This window comes from Pseudopodoces humilis, chromosome 5 (assembly GCF_049639895.1).
Source record: "Pseudopodoces humilis isolate 2021_Gansu_Grassland_sample_001 chromosome 5, ASM4963989v1, whole genome shotgun sequence".
NCBI lineage: Eukaryota > Metazoa > Chordata > Aves > Passeriformes > Paridae > Pseudopodoces > Pseudopodoces humilis.
The window spans coordinates 67,074,604-67,100,142 of NC_142204.1; the positions used below are offsets into that span (position 1 = coordinate 67,074,604).

A 25,539-nucleotide genomic window follows, 5' to 3' on the forward strand; every position below is an offset into this window, starting at 1 on the left:
GACCTGCTCTGGTACCCACTCACTCAACCTGTGTAGCATCTCAAGCACATGGTGTGACTCTTGGGCTGTCCTGTGCAGGGCCAGGAGCTGGACTCAATCCTTGTGGGTCCCTTCCAACGCAGGATATTCTATGGTTCTAATTTCTGCTTCTCTTTAGCCCAAAGCAAAAGCAATCCAGCACTGCAGGGATGTCCCAGCCAGCGTGCAGAGAAGAGCAAGGCACACAGATGGAAAACAGCCTTGTGTGCATCCAAAGCTGCTGAGAGAAATAGCGTTAACCCCTCCGTCAGCAAGTGCTTTGCCTTGCTCCTGGGAGCTGTTATCCATCACACAAGAGCAGTGTTCTGCAGGCCTGTATCAGCTGACTGAGGAAAGCTGTGCTCAAGCTCTCCCTTCCTACCCCAGGATCCCTGGGGAGCTCCATGGCACACCAGTGGGGCTGGGGGCATTGAGGCAAGCAGCACTACAGAAATAGCTTTGTCTCCCACCAGGAGGATCAAGCAGGGTTGGAACACTTGAGCATCCTTTATTTGGTTGGATAACCACACCTGCACAGCCTTTGTGGGAATGGTGTGTAACAAGGATGGGTTTGGGCCACGTGAAACTCAAAACACGGGGTCTGTTCTTTCCTCGTGTGCACTGTCATAGTGGGAAAACTGTGAGTTTATGTAATCATCAGTGTGCAGTCAAGGCTGGTGATTGCACTTTACAACTTCCTTGGCTACAGCTGCAGCCAAAGCAATGTTACTCTTCAGCCTCATTTTTCTACTTATCAGCAGAAATTTAAAGCAGAATATGCCTTGATTAGATAAAGCTGTTCAGGATGTGCAGGAGGTTTTGCAGTTTGCTAGAGCAAAGTGGGAGAAACATGATTTCATGTTGCTGTGATGGATGTACTGAGGCAGTGATGTGAAACATCACAGAACAGAGGTTACAGAGGTAACTTCTGGGTCATATGGAGCTAATGAATGAATGAATATGTGAATTAACTAGGATGAAATATTAAAGCAGGCTGCAAAGATTATTTTGGGAGCTGTCTCCCCAATGCATGCCCTGCCTATGATCTGCTTTTTCTCAACTACCATGACTTTCTATCTGCAAGTGCTGGATCTGGTTAAACCCCACTGTTTTCTTTTCAGAAATATCGCTGTCTCACAGTGAGTTTAGATTACTCAAGCATTGCTTGCACAGGTAAGTGAGAAGAGCAGGGAGGTGCCACCCTCAGGTTTCACCCTGAAACCACTAAAGGAAAAATGCTGGGAGAAATCCTGTGATGGCAGAATGCTGCTGTGGGGCAGTCAACACTGGGGTCAGCCTGGGATGCCTGTCTTCCATTTGGCTTCATTATTCTCCCACTTAATGTTTTGGTCCTTTATCCTTTGTTTCCCAATAAAGACTGGTTTCTTTCCTTTCTCCAGATGACAGCTGTGCTGAAACCATCCCTTGGGATTTCTCACCCTCTGAGGGAGAAAAACAGTGGTGCCTGAAGCTTCAGGAGCCATCCTGCATGGTCTCTCCAATGGGAATCCTGCTTTAACAACTCATGCACTGAGAAGAGCCCCAACAGCCACAAGAGATTGCATTCCTGGCCCTCAAGGAAAGAAAAAAGAGATAATCCACAACATTCTGCTGTAGAAATGGCTCATTCCCAGGCACAGGGAAGCATTTATTTGATCAAGCAGTACTAATGTTTCCACATACACACCATCCCAGGAAACTGTGAAGTGCAAATAAGCAGCAAGATACAAGGTATTCCACAGTCACCTCACCAATCTGTCCTCTGGACTGGATTTTTAACTTTATAAAGACATTTTGTAGAAAATTGTATAAGAGAACAAGAAGTATCAGGAGTAACAGACACTTCTCATTGTTAGGTATTCCCTAACATGAAAATAAATTCTTCATCATTACCAAACTTATTCCACCTTCTTTTTTTTTTTTTTTATTTTCCATTTTGGAGAACTAAGAGTCTTAAGGATCTGGCTTTTGTTCTTCACAGGAGGAGGCACTAAACATGACTGACATCAGGAGCAGTCCATCCATTGAAAACTTAGATAAATGTGTGGGTCAGAACATCTTCCTGCTGCTTGTTGTGGAGGGTTCCAATGCCAACTGCTGGGGCTGGTAGAGAAGGTCTGCTCACAAGACGGAGCTGAAAGTTGAGTTGTAGAGAAATAATTCATGAAAGACAGAATCACATCTCGAGGTCCTGATGCCACAGTGATATCTGCTGTCAGATAACTGGGCAGTCCCAGCTGGAAGTAATGCAGGAAGTTATCCCCCATCTCCCAAAGACCATGGCTCCAAGGGCGTTACACTGCATCATCTGCCACAGCAAATGGCACCTTTGCATTCGCCTCCTACTCCCCCTACTTGAAATCTTTCATTATCCTGTCTACCTTGACTGAACACCATGTAAAATAAAGCCTCAGTCCTGTTCTTAACCAGTCATGCTATAAAGAGGAGAAGTAGCTAAAATTAGAACCCACATTTAGTTTAGGCATCAGGATTAGGTTTTTTGTTGTAAGCACCATAGAGTTTCACATTCAAGGAGAACTTCAAACTTCATTTTAAAGACTAAAACACCTTGGGGACATCTTACCTTAAGCCCCAGCTGCTTTTCAAACCGTGGAGACACAAAGGACCATGGACCCATGTTCTGTGGTTCTTCCTGACTCCAGATGAAGACTAAAGGAAGGATAAGGGTACATAACAAACATACATCTTTATCTTTTCAGCAGAGAAAGAAAATTAGGTTTTTGTTTTTGTAACACCTCTAGTTTTTTTGTCTTGGCACTACCTCTGAAATGAAGGCATGCCAGACTCAACTCCCTTGCAGGTCAGAACTGAATTCAAACCCAAAGTATGTCCACCATTAGGTATACTGTGTGTATATTCTGCTTTTCTACTGCTGTTTTCAAAAGCCACTAAAAGAACTAGACTGCAAAGACCAATACAAAAAATATCTCAAATGGTTTGCTCTGATTTTCAGTGCTGCTTCTTGGAAGCTAACAATAGCAGAGAAAAAAGTTCTTTTAACACAATAAACATTTCTGAAACATCCCACTCCAGAAACACTTGTATCTATGAGGGGGAGAAGAAAGAGGAAAAAGCCACTACAGCTCTTCATCTTAAAAGATAGAAAACAGATTTAGTTCAGTATTTCAAAGAGCCTGGAAACACAAAGGTAGAAGCCTGGCTGACCTTTTGCATGGCTGTATTTGCTCAACTCTTGCTGTAGAGCTTCTAGGGGGAAAGGACAGAGCTCTTCAAGTCTCAGAATAGCTGCACTGTGCTGCTTCTCTCCCAGTGTTTCTCTTTGCTTCACCAGAGCATAGTAATGCTTCCCAGAACACAGCACCACTTGGGTGACACTAAAAAAAAGTAAGAATGTTTCCAAGTTTAGTGTTTTACAGAGACTTGATGCAGAACAGCTTCACATTTCCAACCAAAAAAACCAGTCAAACTTCAAAGACAACTTCATAAAGCTAAATTGCTTCCCTAGATGATCTTTTCTCTTCTCTGCCTTCCCATCCCTCCCACTCCCTCCAACAGTTGGCAAACTAACCTTTGGGCACAGTATGCTAGAGGTCCTGTTTCTTCAGCAATTCTGGGAAAGTTACCACACAATGGGATTGAGCTCTCTTAGCTTTGACTATTAAAAATTAAACAGCTAGTCAAAGCTAGTACTCTCTGCAGTCTCTGTAGAAAATAAACCAGAGGGAGAGAAGTCCCTCCAGAGGACAATTCTCTGCCCTGCCAAAGCAGGACAGCCTGCTGGAGAGACATTACACCCTTGTGCAATCACAGAGATCTTGGCTGCCTCATCTTACTGGAAAAAGCAACAAGATAAACTATACCCTTTGTGCTTCACCATCCCACTTAAAAACCCCAAGATGCTAAGGTACTTCCAGCCTTTTGACTGGGGGTCAGGAAGTGAAGAGGAAGGAGGCTCAGACTTGGGTACTTCAGGGGCAAAGAGCAGATAAGGGGAAAAAATTAAGGCTGAATTGGTTGTTGTGAACAGGATTCACTGTAATACCTGAAAGGAGAGAGATGTACACACACACTCTGTTATTGCCCCACCTCATCAGCTCAGGCATTCCAGCCATAGAACAAAAATTCTGGATTCAGAATTCTGGATCCAGAGCTGTGGATTCAGTTTTGGGCCACCATGACAAGAAAGACTGAGGTGCTGGAGCCTATCCAGAGAAGGACATGGAGCTGGTGAAGGGTCTGGAGCACAAGTCCTGTGAGAAGCAGCTGAGGGAGCTTGGAGGCCTCAGCCTGGGGAAAAGGAAGCTCAGGAGGTGCCTTTTCATGCTCTACAACTTCCTGACAGGTTGTAGCCTGTTCATCTCTCAGGTAACAGACAATAGGACACGAGGAAACAACTTCAAGTTGCATCAGAGGGGATTTAGATTGGATGTTAGGAAAAATTTATTCACTGAAAGGGTCAAGCACTTGAACAGGCCTCCCAGGGCAGTCGTGGACTCACCATCCTGGAGGTATTTAAATGTCCAGATGTGACACTTGGGACATGGTTTAGTGGTGGACTTGGCAGTGCTGGGCTAAGATTGAACTTGATCTTAAGGGTCTTTTCCAATCTAAACAAATCTATGATTCTATGATTCATATCACAGCTGTTCCAGTGACTGTCAGCTAATGGACATGGTGAAGAATAGGATCCATCAGGTTAGTAACTACAGTCACAAACTCCCTGTGAGGCCAAGGGGTGACAGCCTAAACACTCCACTGTTTTGCAGACAGATGTGGTAACTACCAACAATTACCAGAGGAAAAGGAGAGGAAGTAAAACTAACCAGTCGCTCACCATAAAACATTTTCCCCTCAAAGTTGCCTCTGTCATATCACCTCAAATTTGAGCTGTTGGGTAGGAGAAAGGGACAGGACATCTCTTTTGAGCTTCTCTTCTAAGAAAGCAGAGCTACCTTTTAGGATCTACTGAGGAGTCACCAATGACAGGCTTGAATGTTGTCCCTGGGGCCATTTCTTCAAAACTTGATACAGCAGCCTACATGGGGGAAGAGCTGGAAGTTACCAAATCTTGCTGTTTTTCCCTCAGGACAGAGTCAGAAAGAACACTGAGAGAGGGTTTTGGTAAGCACAAAATACACAGTCTTCCCTCTCCCTCATATTCCTATTCCCAGTGAAAACTGGAATGATAAGTTTCCAAAGAACACTATCAGGCCAAGAATGAACCCTACTTCTCGCTCACCTCCACCCAGCTTTAATCTTCAACCTGTTTGATCCCAAACAGGCAAAATTCCACCAATTTGATCCAAAAACAGCAATCAGAGAACACAGAGGAAGAAAGAGGGGAAGAGAACACAAAAGAGGATAAAGAGAAAAAAAGAAAGAAGAAGGATATTTTTCAGCTTACTGGGAGCCTGAGTAACACTTTGGGAGAAGCAACAATGAGAGGTTTCCTGAAGTTTCGGACCATTTGCCGCCGGAGTAAATGGAAATACTGTGCTGGGGTAGTGGGATGCACAACTGACATGTTGACCTGGTCACCATCAACTCCCTCTTCTGAGCTGTCACACATCTGTACAGGGGGAACATAGTGATACCTTGTCAAAAGCAAGCAGTGAGACCAATACGCCAGAAAGAATCCAGGCACACAAGGCGCACTGACCTGTACAGGAACAGCTTAGTAAATATCCAAATTCAAAAGAGGAACAACTTGAGAGAAGAAACGGGTTTAGCATTTAACTGGTAAGATTGTGTCTGAATTTCTTGGAGCCTTCTTGGAGCACACTGCAGCACAGCTCCCAGAGCACTGACTGCCAGTGCTGTGCTGGGGATGTGTGACCCTAAGGGGTGTAGTGGGTACCTGTAAGAACCGTTCCATCCGGCAGGATGAGTGCTCAGGGCCTGCACCATCATAGCCATGGGGAAGAAGAATTACTATCCCACTCTGCAGAAGCCATTTAGCCTCACCTAGAAACATAGAATGAGGAGGAAGGAAAGGATGATTGCCACAGAACATAAAGCCACAGAACACATTACTTTGCACAAACAACTCAGGAAAAAGAATAGCCAATTTCCACATCATTAAATACAAGCCTGAAATATGCTGCTGGAATTTTGCACTGAGGTTCATTACAGTGAAAATACATGTAAGGTGATGTGAAGTTTCTGAAATCATCAGGTAGTTCTGGGGTCCCAGAAGACTTAAGTCTCCACATGGAGCACATGACACAGTGAAATTTTAAAACTTCACCTCTGCAGGTGTGATCCTAGCAGCATCCTGTGAGCCAGCCCTGGCTAACAGCAGTTAGCAGTTAGTTGTTCCCCTGAGCTCTGCCAAAGCTCATGCACTATACAAGAGATTACAGTCAAATCCAGAGTTTGGGTGCGATAAGAGGGCCTCTGAATTTCCATCTCTGACTACAGAGGTTTTATATCTCAGCACTCAGAAAACACATTAGAGTCAAACTTCGGAAGGTATTGTTGTGGGGCTTTTTGTTTGTGTTTTTTAAATAAATCACTATTTTCCTTCTCTATTGTTTAAGGAATTTTTCAGATGCTTCACGAAGGAAAGGTACAGCCTATAAAGCTATCAACCATATATACACACAGTAAAATGCATGTGGGGGGAGAAAGGCCACTAGTATAATTAATTGTTCTTTTGTAATGACTGTACTCTGCCAAGGAGTCTTTCATTTTAGATGTACTGTCTTCTGAGAAAAACTGCGCAGAAGTCAGGACCTCACAGGCAAGCTCATAGGACTCCTCGAGAAAACAGAATCCTTTGCACAACATGTTGCCCTTTTACTTGAAAGAGGAAGGATTTTCTAAAAATGTGCATAATACAAATGATTAATTCTTAAATATATTAGTTTATTGTACACTCACCTCCAGAGATGAAAGTGTCAAATATTATCTGGGCTCCATTAAAGAAGTCTCCAAATTGAGCTTCCCAAATTGGCAGTAGCTTAGGGCTCTCAATACTCATTCCATATTCAAAACCAAGCACAGCTTCTTCAGACAAAGGACTATTACTCACCTAACAAAAGGAAATTGTTGGGAGGGGTGGATGAGGAAGGAAACAACCAAGGGTTAAGAAGAGTTGGAACCAGGCAATCAGTGCTGAGAACACACACTCCTAAAGGCAATTGATAGGCACTGACTTTTTGCTTTTGAATTAAGGCACCAAGGGGAAAAGAATAATATTTGATCTTTCAAGCAAAAGCAAACCTCCATGTTAAAGTTGTAATTTGTAACAACAAAGAATAGGGATGCCCTGAGAGTTTTTATGTCCCTTTATCTGGGGTTTGCCAGAATATACATTATATCTACATACGTCTCAGCAGCTTCAAAAAAATGCAAATTGTTTCATGATTTGAAGAATGTGGACTTGAGGACCATAGAACCTACCTCTAGGAAACCCTTCTGGTCTGGGGACATGTGATTCAGAGGAATGTAGGTATCATCTGTCTCTTGGCAAACCAACATTGCATGTCGTTGGCTAAAGGTTCCTCTGCCAACATCTTGTCCACTTAATCTGATATTAAACCCTTGGCAAACAGTAAACACAACACCAGATCAGCAAGTCATGTAAAAAGAGAACATGCAGGAAATAATTCTATCTCTTGTTATATCTCTTTTTGGATTTCCCCTCATCAGCAACATCAAATCTGAGATGCAATTCTTAACCAGCAACAGCTCCAACTCTGAAGCACACAGATGCTCTGACATTATTTTGGGTAAAATGGTTCAATTTACTGAAGCAAACTGCAAAAAAATGTGCATTCTGTATCATATGTAAATGGAGATTTGAATACAGGCTAGAGAGGAGGGAGAAGAAATAGCATAAAGCACGCAAAGTACTTGGGAGCCTCACTAATATCAGCTGCACTGCTCATGTGCTCAGCTCTATACACAAATGTTTTTGGGGAGTGAAAGGGAACTACAGTTCTTTGAAGATATTTAAGACTCAGTCTACAAGTATTAGTGACACATAAGATTCATATTTACCTTCTCTTAGACCATGCAAATTGTTATGATGTATAAATTTGACAATTTTTTTACTTAGAAACACCTAAGAAATCTAATGTTATCCTTTATTGACATTAAAGCAAAAATATTTTACTGTCTGCTTTCTAGTTGCCTCTTACCTTGGCTCAGCAGAGAACCAAATGCTAAAGTTTCAGCTGTTGCCCAGTCCAGCTTTTTTCCTTCCTCCATTTTTTGAACTCTTGACTAAGCAAATAAAGAACAAGAAAAAAATACTATTTTGTCTTTCTCCATCTGTAGCTCTTTTGGTGGCACAGACTAATAACAGAAGCTAGGAAAAAAACACATTATGGAGAGAAATGCTATATTCCTGCAGCCATCTTAGGCTGGTTTAGAATACAGGGTCTTATTTCAGCACATCCTGAAGAAGGTTGCCTGAGGACCACAGAACCATAGGTGATCCATGTGTTCACCTCCCAGTCAACAAACTGTGGACTGATTAATTAATCCTAGTCTGAAAATATTAAAAATCTTAGCACAGCACAAAGTGTAGTCTTGACAGACTTCTGGTCTGTCTGATTAGCAGTGATGAAAGACACCAAGTGTAAATATTTCAGTCTCCAGAATTCTTCCCTGTTCTGGCCTGCAGAACTGCAGACAAATGATCAGACTGAGCTGTGGAGTTCTTGCCTTGGGCTGGGCAGACAAAAACATACTGATGTATTCTGAAATACTCAACTCACAGCCTCTCTCTGGCTGCCAAAGGGACACCTGCACACACTCATCATCCATCAAAGGGAAACATTGACAAACCCCAAACCTAGCCAAACCAAAAACCAACTTGGGAGCTATCAAACCCTGACTGTCAAAGTAGGCCTTGTGTTGTCTAGTGTTTATATAAATAAGTCAAAACACTCACTGCTGGCTTTAGAAACTGTGTACACCAGTGCCAGGTTCCTGAGTCATTCCTTCACAAAGTACTTCTTCTAATTACCAACTATATAAATGTTAGTAAGTTATCATAATAGTTTCTTTCTATTTGTAAGAGCAACAAACTATTTTCTGTAAGTTTTTTTCTTCATTGCAATAAATATTGTTGAAATACCAAACTAAAGTACATGGTTAGACCTGGGGGAAGAAGCCTTTCTTCTAAACTGGAGGACAAATGACATCATCTCAGCCTTGAAACAGAGTGAGCTGTTTTTCCTAGAGAATACCATGCTGTTCTCTAACTGGCAACCCTGCTTTGCTTAGACTTTTTCCTATAACAGGTTGTATCTTTGAGCCACGGGATCAGAAGTATCATGATGCTCCACTCACCTGTGCATAGGTCTTCAGGAGATGGCTGTGCATCTGGAGTTCTTCGGGCACCTCCACAGACTTGACTCCAATGAACTGCAGGAGAGGCACAGGCATCCCCGTGTCCCAGGTGGTGATTTTGGCAGAAGGCTCCACGAAGCCTTTCCAGTGAGCCTGCAGGTTGGTAGGAGGTGGGCTGTATGAAGTCATGTTGGCAAGGTGATCATTCAGCTTAGAATAGTACGTGGTCTTTATCTCAGACACTTCAGCCTCAGTCATGAGCCCAGCAGCCATGAGATGTTCTGCATACGTGTCTGGGATACTCTTACGGGATCTGCCAGGGAGGAAATCAAACCACATAGATATTAAGCCTAAAAACAGTGTCACAGGAGAACAAGGACATACCACCTTACTACAGTCAGGTACCATGGAAAACTCATATAAATGATGTCCTGGTGCATTATACTTATTTGCATGAAGTTCACTTTCCTGGCATTTCAGAAAGATAACAGTTCTCTTAAAGATATGTTTTAGAGTCCTTTATTAAAAAAGTAAAATAAAAAGTGATATAGTTGGCAGTTACAGGTAAAAAAAACCCCTCTGTGCTACCATGCATATTTTCTTCAGAGAAATTCACAGTAAGATTTCCACATTGGAGAGAATCAAGGCAACCATTCCATAAACACTTCACCTAAAATACCAGAATTGACTGGCAGGTGAATTTTTGTGTGTTTTCCTTCAGCGATAAGGATGGAATCTAAATGCATTTAAACGCTGATAAAGATGAGCCCCCACTGGAAGTAGCAGGACCAGGCAAAGACAAGACAAACATCATGCTGGCTTCCTGCCCATTCTCCCACATCATGCACGCTTCCCCTTGGCACACAGAAGGCAGCTTTGCCTTCTGATAACCAGCGGTCACAAATTTGAAATCTAAGAGCTATGTCCAAGATTGCTCTCCAAAAAGCACCAAGCCACACATGCAAGAGCCAACAGTAATGATTGCTCATTAACATCTTATTATCAGTAAGATATTACAGTATCACACTGTAGCTAAGGGCTGCTGACAGTGTAGCTGCACCTTCATAAAGACCTGTGGATACATCAAAGTATTTCACACAGAGACTTCTATTGCAGCAGCAAGACTTGAGGTGGTGCAGACATATTTTCATGCTGCAACCCTTACCTGATGATTTTGTACATGCTGGGGTTGGTGAAGAAGGGCTCATCAAGCTCGTTGTGGCCCCACTGCCTGTAGCATAGCAAGTCCACAACGACATCCCTGCGGAACTGGCGCTGGTACTCCACAGCCAGTCGTGTGGCACGGACAACTTCCTCAGGATCATCCCCATTCACATGGATAACTGCACATCCAATAATTTTACCTGCCCAGGGATTCGAAACACAACAGCAATCACACCCAACCCCTTCCAAAGAAAGCAGACACACACCTGCTCTGCTGAAACTACAGACAGCCCATAAGTAATTATAACAAATTTTAAAAATATACTCTTTGTGATGAGAGCTGGGGTAAGGAGAGGAATCTTGCCTGAGAGAACATGCAATTAGCCCAACTCATTGTATTTGTTAGTTTGAGCACAACTTCTTTACAAGCACTTTGTTCCCAGAGGACTTTTTATACACAGTTCCTGCATCATATTAATCTGGTAGTGTACAGGAACTGGGAGAGAACTACTTGATTGCTTCTCTTTCAAACAGAAATTGAGTTTTATTTCCTTCTTATCCTAAGCTATCATTACTATGAATTCATACAGACCAAAAGCAATTTTCTCCATTATTATGGAGAAATAACAGAATAACGAGAAATACATCTCCTGTATGACAATTTGGGTGCAAGTAACAGTGCTCCTCTTGTATTTTATCTGTCCAAATTCTGGGAAACTAAGATACTTCTGCCATTCCTGGCTCATGTCAATTTTCCCTCCCTAGCAGAATACTAAAGCAGTCCCTCCTCACTGACAGGTAAGAAGAAAGGAAAACTAAGGCAAAAAGCCAAACCCAAATAAAAACAATCCATAATACAAAACCAGCCCAGGGAAAACAGTATTAACATATGCTATCTACCTTATCAGATTTAATGAATCTACTTGTTTGGTTTGATGAAATCATAAGACAAACACCTGATGTCAGGTCAAAAGCATACAAAAGTATATTTTTACTTATTGGAGACATATACAAGATAACTAGCTACTATGTCTCTGATCTTACTGATAATACATCTGTTTATCACTAAGAAAGATCAGTCCAAAACAAAGCTTCTAGGTCAGACACAGAAAGGTCTTGAGCTCCATCTGAAACTGAAAGCTCAACAGGCTCACATGACAACAAACAAAACAGCAAAAATGGAGGAGCATCTCACCTAAAAATCTTGCTCAGAAAACACACTGGGATGATTTCTATGAAATTTAGCAAAATCTATTTAAAATAAATCTCTTATACACTCCATGGCAATACCTTTTTAAAAGCTGTCAATAATATGACAGAAACTGAGTTATAAAGAAATAAAGAAATATTTCACAGAAATCTTGCAATTATTTTATCACATCCTGTACAAATGTGACAAGATTTTCCCTTGATATTTAGCCTTTGCTATAAAGCAGATAGGGATGGGCATATTTATAGCATCTGAATTGCTGGAGGGAATAATATAATAATTATTACTTTATTCATATATATTTATATACATAAATTATAAAAATTTATCTATTTCTATATTTATACATTATTAATAATATTATTATTTTATTTTGTTTATTTTATTTATTATTATAATTAAATAATTATAAAATAATTATAATTGTTTTCATTATAATAATTTTTTTTCCTACTCCACCATGAAACCGGAGTTATAATAATCTCTCCCTAGGGCTGACAGGCAGTTGCCATAAAAAAGTTTATTGCACGGCTTACACTGGAGTTAAAAATCCTTTCTGACACAACAGACAATCTTCCTTGTGATTCAACCCTACCTACCAATGTCACTGCAGTACAGGGATGACCTTCCTCTCTCTGGAGGAGTGGTATAGCCCAGCTGGTTATTAACAATCAAATGGATGCTCCCACCAACTCTGAAATGTGGTAGATTAGAGAGGGTAAGTGTTTCAGGAACAATCCCTTGCCCAGAGAAAGCAGCATCACCATGAACCTACATGAGGGAAGAAGATGGAAAAATCTCATTAGGAAACACTGGAGGAACAGCAAAATCAAAACCGTAACTCACTTATTAAGTAAGACCTTCTAAATTGGGTACATGGAACAGATACAGTTCCAGCTGGATCCACTTCTTAATCCCTCTCAGAATACTGTTTCAATGACTTGAGAGTTTATGTAGCCTTATCACTAACATGAGGTCATAGCAGCCAACATATGTACATGAATGCCTGATGTAATTCCTACCTGGAGCTGACCTATAATCTCTTAAAACAGACCCACCAGTGTTCAGGTGACTCCAAATTTCCTGGCTATGGCAAAGCTGCAGCAGTCAGAGGCAAGCCACTGACCCCTGAACAAAGGGAGCCGCTCACCACAGCATTCACTACACCTTTGCTGAGGTTGAGTGCTGGGGAACTGGGACTTGTGACCCTTTCCACCTTACCAAACAGACACAAACAGAAAAACTAGTGGAAAATTAACCAAATGGAAGTACTCAAAAACAAACAAACAAAACTTTCAGAAGGAAATAAAACCTAAGTTCTTAGTTACATTTCAAAAATAGCAATAGCAAATAAATGTTGCAAATAAAAACATAGTTCAGAAGGGGAAGGGAGAATATTATGATATCCAACCCAGGTTTCCAAAAAAGGCTAGAGGTACTGGAGTGAATATCATCTAACATTTCAATATTTTGAAATTGGAGACAGTTCTCCATTGATGAGTATGACCACAGTTTCCTCAGAATGCAGACTCAAGCATTTGCAGGTCAAAGTCACTGTGCAGATTGATGTACTTATTGAAAACAGATGACAGTTCTACTTTATAGCCATGGAATAGTGGTTTCAAGCCTTAAGAGACTTATGCAAATACACAAATGCAAGATAACAGAGGTGCAATCAACCAGTGAAACAGCAGCATTGGGCTTTATACCATTCTAATACAGATTTTTAAGAGGTATCACAGCAAAACAAAGGTAACCACTGCAAGAGAAATAAGACAGCATCCCCACTCTATCCCTTACCATGCTACACTTGTTCCTGAAGTGCTGGGTTTTCACTTTTCCCTCCTGGTTCCTTCTGCTGCCTAAGAAGGCTACATATCTCAGTGATAGCATTTGAGTGAAGACCCTAAAACATCTGAGAAAACTTTATGGCCTTTAGCACATCTCAAAGCATTAAAGCCTAAAGACAGTGTGACTATCCAACTACACAACAGATATGCATCTCAAACCCCAGAGGATTCAATTCCTGTGGTGCAGGTAGGATTTTACTCATCCTACCAAAAAGATGGAGACAGTTTTTGCTGGGGCATGTTTTTTTCTGGGCTGCATTAGCAAAAAGCTAAAAGCAATGTCATCATCAAGTTTAATTCACCAAATAGTGACCCTGGGGGTGGAATTTACCTCTGGGAGATCTTACTCTCAGATTTCATTTCAAATCATAAACATCAGTAGTTGACTGATGTCCAGGAAGTGGAGTTAAGGTATGTGAGAAAGTGAAAAATAAACCATTCTCCAGGCAGAGATGGACAATTAAATACTGCAGAGATATCCATGGTAGTTAACCAAGAAGAGTTTTATAATTCTTATAAATTCTTCACACCCTGGATAATGAAGCTCACCATTGACAATGGCACCTTAACTGATCTTTACTCATTCTCCTCTCAAGCTCTGGTACTGGGGCTTGTGGAAGAAAAAATGCTAGTGTAAACCTCAATTCAGAGTTCATAGCATCTACACTTATATTTTGCAAGAGAAAGCACTGTAAAAACAGAAAGTTTGAAGACAAACTCCCAAACCAAGTTACTGAAACACAAGGTGCCTGCTTTCACATCTTCTCAATCAATGGAATGAGAGCTGTTAACGGTTACAACTAAAAAGTTGCCTACCTTCAATCTCACTTGTGTACCTCTTAAAGATACAATCACAGGTAATGCTGCTCAGGTTATATGATACATTTTCTTCCTTTTAGAAATACTTTGAATCAGTTTGCTAACATGGAGGTGTTAAGCACAGAATCAAAGGTTTCTCTTCTCTGCTATACAATACTCTGTACCACTTACCCACATAAATCCTAAGAAGTGAAATTTGTCTTGGGAGGGGGGGTCGGGTCCATTTATCCTGAATAATCTTTGCTTAAAGAGTCATAGCAGTTTTATTACTACATGGTGAGGATCTACCATTATAAGAAAGAAACAATAGTATCTTCTCAAACTAAGATGTAACTGCACTGAAAGATGGAGACACTTTGTACAGCAAAAGCTGGCTGTACTTGTGAGAGCTAAAGAATTTTTTTAAATAAAAACTGAGAACCCCATCATGCCCAGAATATTTTGTATTCTCATGTTGCTTTTTCACAATATCCACACCCTTCCAGAAGAAAGCAAAACATTTTTTTTAACTGAAATACATTTTCACTCTAACTTCCTCGATGTTTGTTACACTTCAGAGAACATTTCTGCCCAACTTGTTTTTACTCCTGGCTTTAAAATGTTAAGAGTTCAACTCACTTGCTTTTCCAAGTTAAAGTCAATCAAGAGGAGAAAAATTATTAAGGAACTGTTTAGGACTGATTCTACAGTTATACAAGTCAGTTCAAGGAGCAAAATCTAATTCCAGCAGTCTTCAACAGTCCTATGACAAAATGACAAAATTCTAAATCCTCCTGAGCATTTTGCAGCCTTGTTGACAGCTCTTCCCCAAACCTATTAATTTGAAAGAAGGCTTCCAGAGGCAGTTTAAATGCAGAAGTGAGGAAAGGCACACATGGCAGTCAATGCAGAATATTATTAAAATAAAGGGAGGTATCAGAATCAGTTATTCAGAAATCTTAGAAGTGCAATTATTTAATGCCAGCATCTTCACAAACTCCACCTAGAAATCTTCTTTGCCCTCCTCTTTCCCCATAAAGAAGATCCCAGTTCTTGACATCATACATTAAATCAGTTTTGTTTGAAATTTTTATGTACATTCCTGTTCACATTTTAGTCCAACGAGTCTTACAAATATAAATTACAATATGTGAGCAAAATACCTGCAGGCAAATAACTTTGTCCCCAGGCTGTGCAGAACTCTCCGGGGAGTAATCACCATCAAGCAGCGTCTGTTGCCTGGCTCGTGTCTTGCCCACAGCCACTGGGTTGATGGCTTCTAAGTGTGAGGGGTTGGGGAGCAAGGTGACATGCACAGGTCTGTGGGAGCCGAAGTCCAGATCTACTGAAGAGGTCAAGTGGGAGAGAACGTCCCCAATGGCTGCTGAATTCTCTGGGAACTCACTCAAACCACGCATCTTGCGGAACATGAGCTGCACGGAAAAAGGGTTAAAGCCCTTTTCTGATTCACTGACATACTGAAAGAAAAACACTCCCCTATTCCTGAAATTGCAAAGATGCTTCTAAGTAACAGTACATAAAACCCTTCATTAGAGTCCTTTTAACAGTCTCCTGCAGACAGTTCACTGAAGTGTTGATAGGAAGGGAGAACACTCTCACACAGGTAACATTTATTACTCCAGCATTTACAACATGGCAAACTTTCAGGGGTTTATTTTACTGAAACTGCCCATGAGATTATAAATCTCTTACCTCAGGAGGAAGCTGAAGTAAGCCTGCGAGCAGATTAAGCCTTCCCCGATGAGGCATTCCAATGATGATATCCGTGACCCCACTGTATGCACACATCTTGAACAGCTCATGGAAGAAGCCCATCATGCTTTCTGCTCCTTCACCACCATATCGCTTCACTGTAGCAAACTTGGTGGCCAGGAAGTGATCAAACTCCTATTAAAAACAGGACAACTTCAGTATTAGGTTATTTGAAGCAGCAGCCTTCTGTTTATAAAATTGAAATATAATTTATGTTTATAGCCTTGAGGCATACAAATCTAAACATACCCCTGGAAAGTCTCAGCACAATCTCTACCCACACAGTCTGAGACCAGAAGCTATGACGACTGTAAAAAATCAGCTCTAAGCAGAAAAATGCTGCATTGAGGACCAAACTTTCTCTGTCTCACATAGAAGGTACTTCAAGAAGAACTGTAACACAAGACTAATTTACAAATTCCTGGGTAGTTTACCTGGTTTAGATGGAAATTTAGGAATGGTGTTCTTTTACACTATAAACTGCAATGATCTTGAGATACAAAGTGCTAGCAAAGCAGTTTTTCATTTTGATTTGCAGTAGGTACAGTTCTTATTACATATGTAGAATGCTTGAGAGAAGAAATATAAATTAATCTGTATTTACTTCATTTTCTTCTCACTTCACTCCGTTCACCTCCTCCTAGAAAGCTCTAATAAGTTACCAAGTTTTGGAAGCACTGGAAACTTCTATAATTTTTGCAACTGAAGACAAAAACCAAATGAAGTCTGTAACTGAGAAGGGAAGACTAAGCCACAAGCAAAGATCTGAGCCAACTGCTAGCTGAGAAATATTCAGTTCTAAAGAATAATGTATACTAAATTAATCACATATAAACGTAATTTTTTCTGTCAGGGTTAAATTCTATAGGTATAGTTCTGGTCATATTGAAATTAAAGTACACCATCAGGATCCCAATATCAACCTCCTGTGTCACCATCAAATTCCTCTGACTGCCAAAGAGGTGACAAAAAATACAAAGTGGGCCATATACTTCCGTTTAGTCATTTTAAATATTACATTTATCATTCCTTCCACTTGGAAAACTGGAAACAGGGACACTTTCACAGATCCTGCTCTTCTACCTTTCCAACCTTCACAGATCCTGCTCTTCTACTTTTCAATCCTTCAGGATAACATGGGAAGAAAAGGGGAAAAGATTAAAACTTTTCAAAGTACAGAAGTATTGGAATAAATTTTCTCTATACATTTTAAAAGTCCATAAATATTTCACTTCCTTATAGAAGGCATTGAGCAAAGGTTCTTGCTAAAAGGCACCCTATCTGCAACTGCTTTATGGTAACACCTCAGTCCAGCTCTGATTTGTTCTTCCAAAAACTTGAGGGACAGCATACTTTAAGGACAGTAAAACATCAACATGAGGGTGAGAGGAAAACACTGAACAGCTAAGCCAGAGCACAAGATTTCACAGAGCTCTGTTCAACCTTGTGCTTCCATCAGTAACATTTAATATGAGCTGTACAATCATTCATCTAAGAGTATCTCACTTTTGAAGACTGATTATTCATGGATTTATAGCATCATTATTTCAGTAATGGCTGGTAAGTAAATTCAGCAACAAACCCAAATGAGATTCCTGCATTGCACTGCTTCAGGCAAACCTTTTACTTCTTCCTCCTGCACACTGACAAAGCCTTACAGGACAGTGGTTGTTCTTTTTCTGCATGAATCATGTCCAGAATAGTAAAAGATCCATGACAGACTCCATGACTATTACAATCTAGTAACAGGGAACAAAGTACCTGGGACTCCAGCATCAGTTTGCACAAGTGCTTCTTCTCTTCAGGTGTAAATGCTTCTTGCTTCAGCTCTTCAAACCTTTTAGCAAACCATTCTCTCTCCTCCAAAGTTGGAAGCTGGCTTGTTTCTATGGAAATATGCCCGCAGTATATATGGTCAAGATAAGCCATCACATCCTCTACAGAAGCCTCCTCTTTTCCCATGTTTATAAGTCCTGGTGGAAAAGAAATATTATTAGTCGCTTTGGGGAAGGAGGGGGGAGCACTAAAGCCTGTTTTGGAGAAAATAAAGCAATGAGAGACCCTCACCTTTGTTTAAGGCCACAGCAAGATTCTAAGAGAGCCAAGAAATGGCAATTCTTGACTTCTGCCCCTATACTTTCAAACCTTCACTACAGTGTTAAGTATTATGGTAAATCATAGAATGTTACAGTAACACAATAAATTAATGTTTAACCTCAGTAGTTGTAAGACAAAGTACAAATTTTCAAGGTTTCCAAAGATGCTAGAAGGCAGCCTCTCACTGCACTATGATTTCTGCAACAGACATGTATGCTGAAGTTGACAATTTTCTGTCCAACAGTTTTCATCACTGGTTGAGCCACCACTCAATATCTGACTCTTCCACAGAGGCCACAGCCCCTCAATAAATCACCCATGAACAGAATTTGATAAGGCTGTGGACTGACCTGTAGTAATGAGAGGACCCTGAAGAACTTTAGCCAGCTCTTGGATTTCAGGTACCATGTTCATAACAGCTTGGCCGGCAAACAGTGGGTTTATTTTGGCTGCTTTGTGGCCGTGTTCAGCATAGGCAGTTATTAAACGAGCAAGAGCATGGTCAACTAAAACCAAAAAGAAAGCAGAACAGTATTACACACATGCTCAGATCAAATCCACTTACGGCACTAACACAGGAATGCTTTGTCTGCTGGCAACCATCAAGGTTCTGGCTGGAAAGAGAGCTTTTCTATGCAGTTGTTTCTAACTTATTACTCCACAACAGCTCCCATCAGCAAACTGCTAAATCTGCTCCCCCATTCAATTTTCAATCAAGTACACTCTAGATTTCCCCCACAGTTCCCATCCTATGTTAGGCTCCTGTAAACATATGCAATGTTACTTCATTTTGCTTCAAACTGCTCTACAACAGTGGTGAACCAAAACCCCTACAAACAGGTTCATCCAAGTCAAGATCAGCACATTACCTGTGTACAGTCTTATTTCCTAAGCCAACTCAATCCTATCACTTATGAGTCCTTGTTTCTTGCTGGAATGACAGGAGGATTGGGTCTTAACAATAATTCAGGTCCCATGACTTCAAAAAAAAAAAAACAAAGTCTGTCTGCAGGAGCCAAGAGCATGTGCTGAGCCAAATGTGGTAAAAATTACCGACATGGGCAGAATTTGACCAGCTGAGAGGTCCCACATATGTTACTGTCACTGAGAACAGCCACAGACCAGGCTGATAAACTGCAAACAATAGAATATACTGCAAGCACAACCTGCTACAAATTAATGGCATGAACCAGCTTATAATGTAGTGTTTTTCATTCTGGTAAAAATGCAGCACTGACAGTAGTCAGATCTGAAGGTTTTTGTTTTCCAAAACAGTGAAATTCTCAGACCATATCACAAGGTTATTTCTCTGACACTTGCATTTCTATTGCCGACACTCTGCTCCATCCATTACAATCACACAGTCAGCCCATTCAAAACAGGCCCTTTTCTCTACTGGGTTCTACAACAGAGGGACACAACCCAGACAAAAGGCTAACAGCACCCATGAAGCTCTCAGCAAGGAGGCCCTTTAGCAGCAATTTTTTAAATGTTACATAAAAATATATTAATCATTAACAAGGAGGCTACTTTGTGACTGGCCTTGGTCACACAGGAGCTACAAACTGGTTTCACTCCTGCTTCTGGACAAACGGCTTAACTCCTACCCGAGTCGCCAGAGTAAAGTTAATGCAAGGACCACACTCCTACCTAGAAGGGTTTTCTCCTTGAAATCACATTTCCACACTGTAAAACAGAGCTAAAAGCAAAAGATTGCTACACGAGAGAGTTACCTCTATTTAATCATGGAATCCTAGAATGTTAAGGGTTGGAAAGGACCTTTTAGACCATTCCGTTCCAACACCCCCGCGGTGGGTAGGGACACCTCCCACTAAACCAGAGTTTAGTTTCTCAAAGTTTTATCCCATCTGGCTTTGAACACTGACAGGGTTGCGGCATCCACAACCTCTCTGGACAACCTGTTCAGTGCCTCACCACCCTCAGTTCGGCTAGTTCAAGCACCATGATATAAAAGTAAAATGACAGGATCATGGCAGAGGTACTTCCATGAGCAGCAGAACTCTTCGAGAGCCCATCGCTGAGGAAACTTCTGCAGTCCGTGCTCTCACAGCCGCTTCTGCCCGTGGAGCGGGGCCAGGCACCCCAGGCTCGCAGAAACCACAGCCAAGAGCTCTCGGAGCGGGTCTGCTCCGCGCTCCGCACACCACACGCAACAACACCTCAGAGCGCCCGCTCCGTGCCCGGGCCCCGCACCGGGGCAGCCCCCGCGCCGCTCCCTCTGCCCGGCGCGGCCCCGGCGCTGTCCGACCTGCTCTGCCGGCGCCGCGCTGCTCCTCCGCCCGCCCGCCCGCCGCCTTCCGCGGTTTGTAGCCGTACACGCCGCGCTCGGTGCGGTACCAGCGCCTCGGGCCGCCCCGGCAGAGCGCGCAGCGAACGGCCCGAGCCCCCGCCAGGGCCGCCATGGCCATGGCCGCGCTGCCCCCGCCGCCACCGCCCCCGGACCCGCCCCGAGCCCCGGGGGCGGCGCCCGCAGCGGGGCCCTCGGGGGCTCCTGCAGTGCCGAACGGAACGAGAAGGCACACGGTGTTCCAGGCTCCAGCGAGGCGGTCCGGAGCGCTGTGCCCGGTTCTGTGCCGGGCTCCTCAGTACAAGGGAGACAAGGAGTTACTGCAGAAGGTCCAACGGAGTTACAGAGATGAGGAGGCCTCTGGAGCATCTCTCCTGTGAGGAGAGACTGCAGGAGCTGGGCCTGTTCAGTCTGGAGAAAACTGGGAGGAGATTTCATAAATGCATGTAAATGTCTTAAAGGTGGGTACCATGAAGTTGGTGCCAGACTTTTTTCAGTTGTACCCAGAGAGAGGACCAGGAGCAATGGCTATAAAATAAAACCCAAGTTTTATGGCCATTAAATAATATTCCATTCACAAGAAAGAAGTTTCACCTCAACATGAGGAAGAAATTTTGAGACTGGCAGAACACTGGGACAGGCTGCTCAGGGATGTTGTGGAACATCCCTCTCTGGAGACAGTCACAACCCACCTGGTTGTGTTCCTCTGTCACCTGCTCCAGGGTGACCCTGCCTTGGCAGGGAAGTTGGACAGGATGATCTCCAGAGGTCCCTTCCATCTCTACTCTGGTGAGACTCCCACCTGCAGTGCTGAATCCAGCTCTGGGGTCCTCAACATAGGAGGGGCATGGACCTGTTAGAGCGAATCCAGAGGATGCCACCAAGATGATTAGAGAGATGGAGCACCATTCCTATGAAGAAAGGCTAAGAGAATTGGGATTGTTCAGCCTGCAGAAGACAAGGGTTCCAGGTGACTTAACTGCAGCCTTCTAGTACCTGAAGGGAGTCAAGAAAAGATGGAGACAGAATTTTTACAAGAGCATGTAGTGATAGAACCAGGATTAATGGCTTCAAACCAAGAGAGTGTAGGTTTAGATTAAGAGGATGTTCTTTGCTGTGAGCATGGTAAGGTACAAGAACAGATTGTGCAGGGAAATTGTGGATGCCCCACCTGAGGATGTGTCCAAGGACAGGTTGGATGAAGCGCTGATCAACCTGGAACAGTGGAAGGTGTCCCTGCCCATGGCAGGGGGTTACACCAGATGATCTTTAAATGTCCCTTCCAATCTCAACTTTCCTGTGATTCTGTAAACTTTGTGTGAATGCAAGTCTGGGGTACTGGCAAGTTCCCTATCTGTAGGCTTGGTTGTGCTCCTGTTGCCTTCACAATGAGGAAGTCAAAGAGCATTTTTTGTCCAAATCAAACCACGGTATTTGCCTTTGGAACAGGTGGAACTGGATTTTGGAACTAAATCAGTTCAAACACCCCAGCTGGTCTGGGATTTTATGATATTCACAGTTCTTGCAGAGGGGCCATTTGTGTTCCTTGAGGCCTGTATGGTTGGGTATATGCATATTTATAAAACCCAGTTTGGGAGAAAAATATAAAAATAAGTGACCTTTTATGCAGCAAGGAGGGCAAAAGGATACAGCGACAGAAGGACAGTGGACATGTGGCCCATACAGTAAAGTGTAGTAGAAATGTGGTTGTGAATATTCATTTTTTCAATTAGAACAAAGGAACCTTGAAAATAATGCTGCCAGATTATGTGATTTTTCTGAAGCTTACAGTGGAGAGGGAGAAAATGTTGATGCAGTTAAATATTTCCATTCTCTGCCTGGGGAAAAGAAAAATGTTGCAGGCAGACTGCAGGATGATGAAACACTTTTCCACAGTTCTTAAGCAAATACCTGTCAAACAGCAGATATCAATGTGGTTTTGCTTTGAATCAAATAGGCAGTTAGTTGAATATTTCCCAATTAGCACTGATAGGAATAGGTTTGTACATTAAAAATGTTCCAGTATCTCCAATGAGATGTTTCAGTCACACAATGTGGATCTCAGGCAACTAATTGAATATTTGTATATATAAGTTCACTTGATAAAGGTTTAATAAAGTCTAAGCAGGTGTTTATGAAATATATATCTCATCAAGTCAACTTGTTAGGGTTTTTATGTGAATAAAAATCCAGTTAATAAAGATTTAAAGTACTTCACAGATTTGCCAACATAATCATCTTGAGTAGAACATGATTAAATGTGGCTAAAGCATTGATGTAGCTATATCTAGGTCAAGGAAAGTTTTTTTTGCCTTTGGTTCATGTCTAAATGTGAGAAGGTGGCACCTGTGCCAGCAGAAAACACCACTGCTGAGGGTGTAGGAAAAGTGACTCTCCCAGCCTGGCTCTTCTGACACAAAGCCTGTCCTAGAGAAGGCTCCTGTGTGAGGTTGATTCAGTAGTACATGATGCTCTCACTAAAAAAAACTAGAAATTCTCCACAACCAAGGCTGTACACACTAAATAGTAAGTGTCTGACTACTTGGCAGAATAGAAAATCAACAGCAGTGGGAATATATCAAAAGGAATTATCCCCCTTGGTACTTTAGTAATTAGATCAACCCAAAAAAGCTGCCCACACCTTGAGTGCTGATGAAGTTTGTCACCTGGAGGTAAGTGGTGAAGAGAGGTTACCTTGAATCTGAGAGTCAAGATGGAGATAAGCAAACACGACTTATTTTAACAGGATGAGGTGAAAGCTTGCACACATTGAAAGAGTTATGTGCACTAAAATGTAGCTCCTTTCCAGGAAACAGTGGCTATAAAAAAATCTCCAAAAATAATGAGAAAAAAGTAGATGGATCTAAAAAATTATGTGAATATCCACTCACTCAGAAAATAAGACAATTTGCTGGATTTGGCTACAAGGAAATATAGAGGACACCTACAGATTCTACATTAGGCCAGTATTTGGCACAATTTGAATACTGTGTGCAAATTTGATGCCAGTAATTGAGGAAACAAAAAAATTTGGGAAGAGTTTCAGGAATTACAAAAAAAGACATGCTTTATGTCTGAGATTCAGGAAACAACATTGGTAAATGAGTAAAAAAGCTTGATTGGTACGTGCACAAATGGAACAGGTATGTTAGAAGGAAAAGTTTCCTGAGGTACCAAAGGTAAAACAAGATTTGCTTGCAGGGCCTTTACAAGAGAGAGCTCCAACATAATTGTAGATGTGGGAGTGTGGTATAAACACAGAAGGAGCTTTTGCTTTCCTTTCAAAACCGTAGTGATTGCACTTTTTATTCATGTTGGAAAGGGCAGCAACATTGAGCTTCAAAAGGAAATAAGCCAACATCTCTTCATGTAATGCCAGTGCCACTGATACTTAACCCAAGTATAACCAAATTTCCCCTAAAAAGAGTAATCCAAAGGCACCCATTGACAAGTCAAAGGATTGATGCCTTTGGAAAATAAAGTGCCAACACTACCATGGATTTTCTCTTCCCCTTTTTACTATGTTCTGCCAGAGATCTTCTCCACTCCAGTGAATCAGTTTAATCAACTTGGTAGTTTAAGATATTCTGGCAAGCAAATGAGATCTTTGTGAGCAGGGAAATGTGAATGATGTGAAGCATGAGTCCATCCTTTCAAACTTTTCCAGAAAGAGATTTTTAGACATGTCTGCAAAATGAGCAATGAGGTTGAACAGCAGGGAGGAGAGCTCTTCCCTGGGAAGAAAAAAACAACCTGTCTAGTCCTGTACCAGTTGGCAGAACACACCTAAAGCTCTGCATCAATAAACAGTGTCTTCTCTTGGAGCCAGCTCTTGCCTCTGAATAAAAAACAACTTTAACAGCTGAACAATCTCATTATGCACACCCAGGCCTGTGCCTGCTGTCACAGTCCAATATTGCTGAAGGCTTGTTCTAAGCCCGGAGGGCTGTAAAGGCTTTCCCAACCTAAAGAAAAAGCTTCTGTCAGAACCTAGATTCAAAACACCAGAATAAACACCAGATTCTCACTCTGCAGCTCTGGGCTGTGCCAGCTTTTTCCAGCTTAGGCAGCTTTAGAGTTGCCCAAAAGGTGATTCTGTGCCCAGACGTGCAGGCAGAGAGCATTTTCAACAAATCTGGGAGTTTTGTGCCACTAAATTCACCACTGTAAAATATCCTCAGATGTCCAGGTGGAAACACTGACTGGGCAGGAGGGCAGAAAGACCAAATTTAGACTAGAAAACACACCCAGTGACAGAATCACATAATGACTGAATGGGTGGGTTTGGAAGGGACCTCTGGAGATCATCCAGTCCAACCTCCCTGCCAAGGTAGGGTCACCTGGAGCAGGTGACAGAGGAACACAGCCAGGTGAGTTGTGAATGTCTCCAGAGAGGGAGACTCTGAGAGCAGCCTGTCCCAGTGCTTTGCCACCCTCAATGTAAAGAAGTTCTTCCTCATTTGAGGTGAAATCTCTTATGTTTTATGTCCATTGCTCTGTTACTCAGCAGCACTGAGATGAACGTGGTACCATCCTCTTGGCACCTGCCTTAGAGATATTTACTTGCATTCATGAAATCCCCTCTCAGTCTTCTCTTCTCCAGACTGCCCAGCTCCCGCAGTCTCTCCTCACAGGAGAGACGCTCCAGAGGCCTCCTCATCTCTGTGGCTCCGCTGGACCCTCTGCAGCAGTTCCTTATCTCCCTTGTACAGAGGAGCCCAGAACTGGGCACAGTAATGCACGCCCATTAAACTACCTCTTAGGCAGTAATTTGGTGTTCAGACACTGTCGCCCCCATGTTTTATCACAGTGACACCTGAGGGCCCCACCCGCGACACGACGGCTGCCGTGACGCCTGACGGGCACAGACACGTCACTGCAGTGACGTCACGCGGGGCCACAAGCCGAGTCGTGCGCTGGGGCCACCAAGGAAGCGACATTCAGAGGCTACTTCCCCCTTCCCCGCCGCTGTGAGGGACGCTGGGCAGAACCTTTTTCCTCTTCCATTCCCACTCTCATTCCCGTTCCTCTTCCCC

General features: G+C 42.4%; 1 protein-coding gene across 3 annotated transcripts; it reads right to left on the reverse strand.

Moving 5' to 3' along the window:
• Positions 1-1,624: 1,624 nt before the first annotated feature.
• Positions 1,625-25,537, reverse strand: DHTKD1 (dehydrogenase E1 and transketolase domain containing 1). Of its 3 annotated transcripts, none has more exons than XM_088055320.1 (17): positions 25,495-25,537; positions 18,546-18,701; positions 17,860-18,071; positions 16,039-16,233; positions 15,489-15,758; positions 12,277-12,448; positions 10,469-10,667; positions 9,304-9,616; positions 8,145-8,229; positions 7,405-7,544; positions 6,883-7,033; positions 5,858-5,964; positions 5,405-5,569; positions 4,953-5,035; positions 3,205-3,374; positions 2,603-2,688; positions 1,625-2,152 (listed from the first exon to the last, which is right to left on the reverse strand). In XM_088055320.1, the coding sequence occupies exons 1-17, from the start codon at positions 25,520-25,522 to the stop codon at positions 2,051-2,053; spliced, it is 2,634 nt and encodes an 877-aa protein (XP_087911446.1). In that variant the 5' UTR covers positions 25,523-25,537; the 3' UTR covers positions 1,625-2,050. The 3 variants fall into 3 exon arrangements, with proteins under 3 accessions (XP_087911446.1, XP_005526143.2, XP_087911447.1); XM_005526086.3 differs by lacking the exon at positions 25,495-25,537 and adding an exon at positions 20,465-20,624; XM_088055321.1 differs by lacking the exons at positions 15,489-15,758; positions 25,495-25,537 and adding an exon at positions 20,465-20,624.
• Between the last annotated feature and the right edge of the window lie 2 nt (positions 25,538-25,539).

Coding starts and splice junctions, on each gene's coding strand:
- DHTKD1 (XM_005526086.3), bottom strand. CDS start 20,624: ATGGCCATGGCGGCCCTGGCGGGGGCTCGGGCCGTTCGCTGCGCGCTC. Junction 9,617..10,468: donor AGCATGTACAAAATCATCAG/GTAAGGGTTGCA, acceptor CCTCCCTGGCAG/ATCCCGTAAGAGTATCCCAG. Junction 2,153..2,602: donor AAAAGCAGCTGGGGCTTAAG/GTAAGATGTCCC, acceptor CTCAACTTTCAG/CTCCGTCTTGTGAGCAGACC.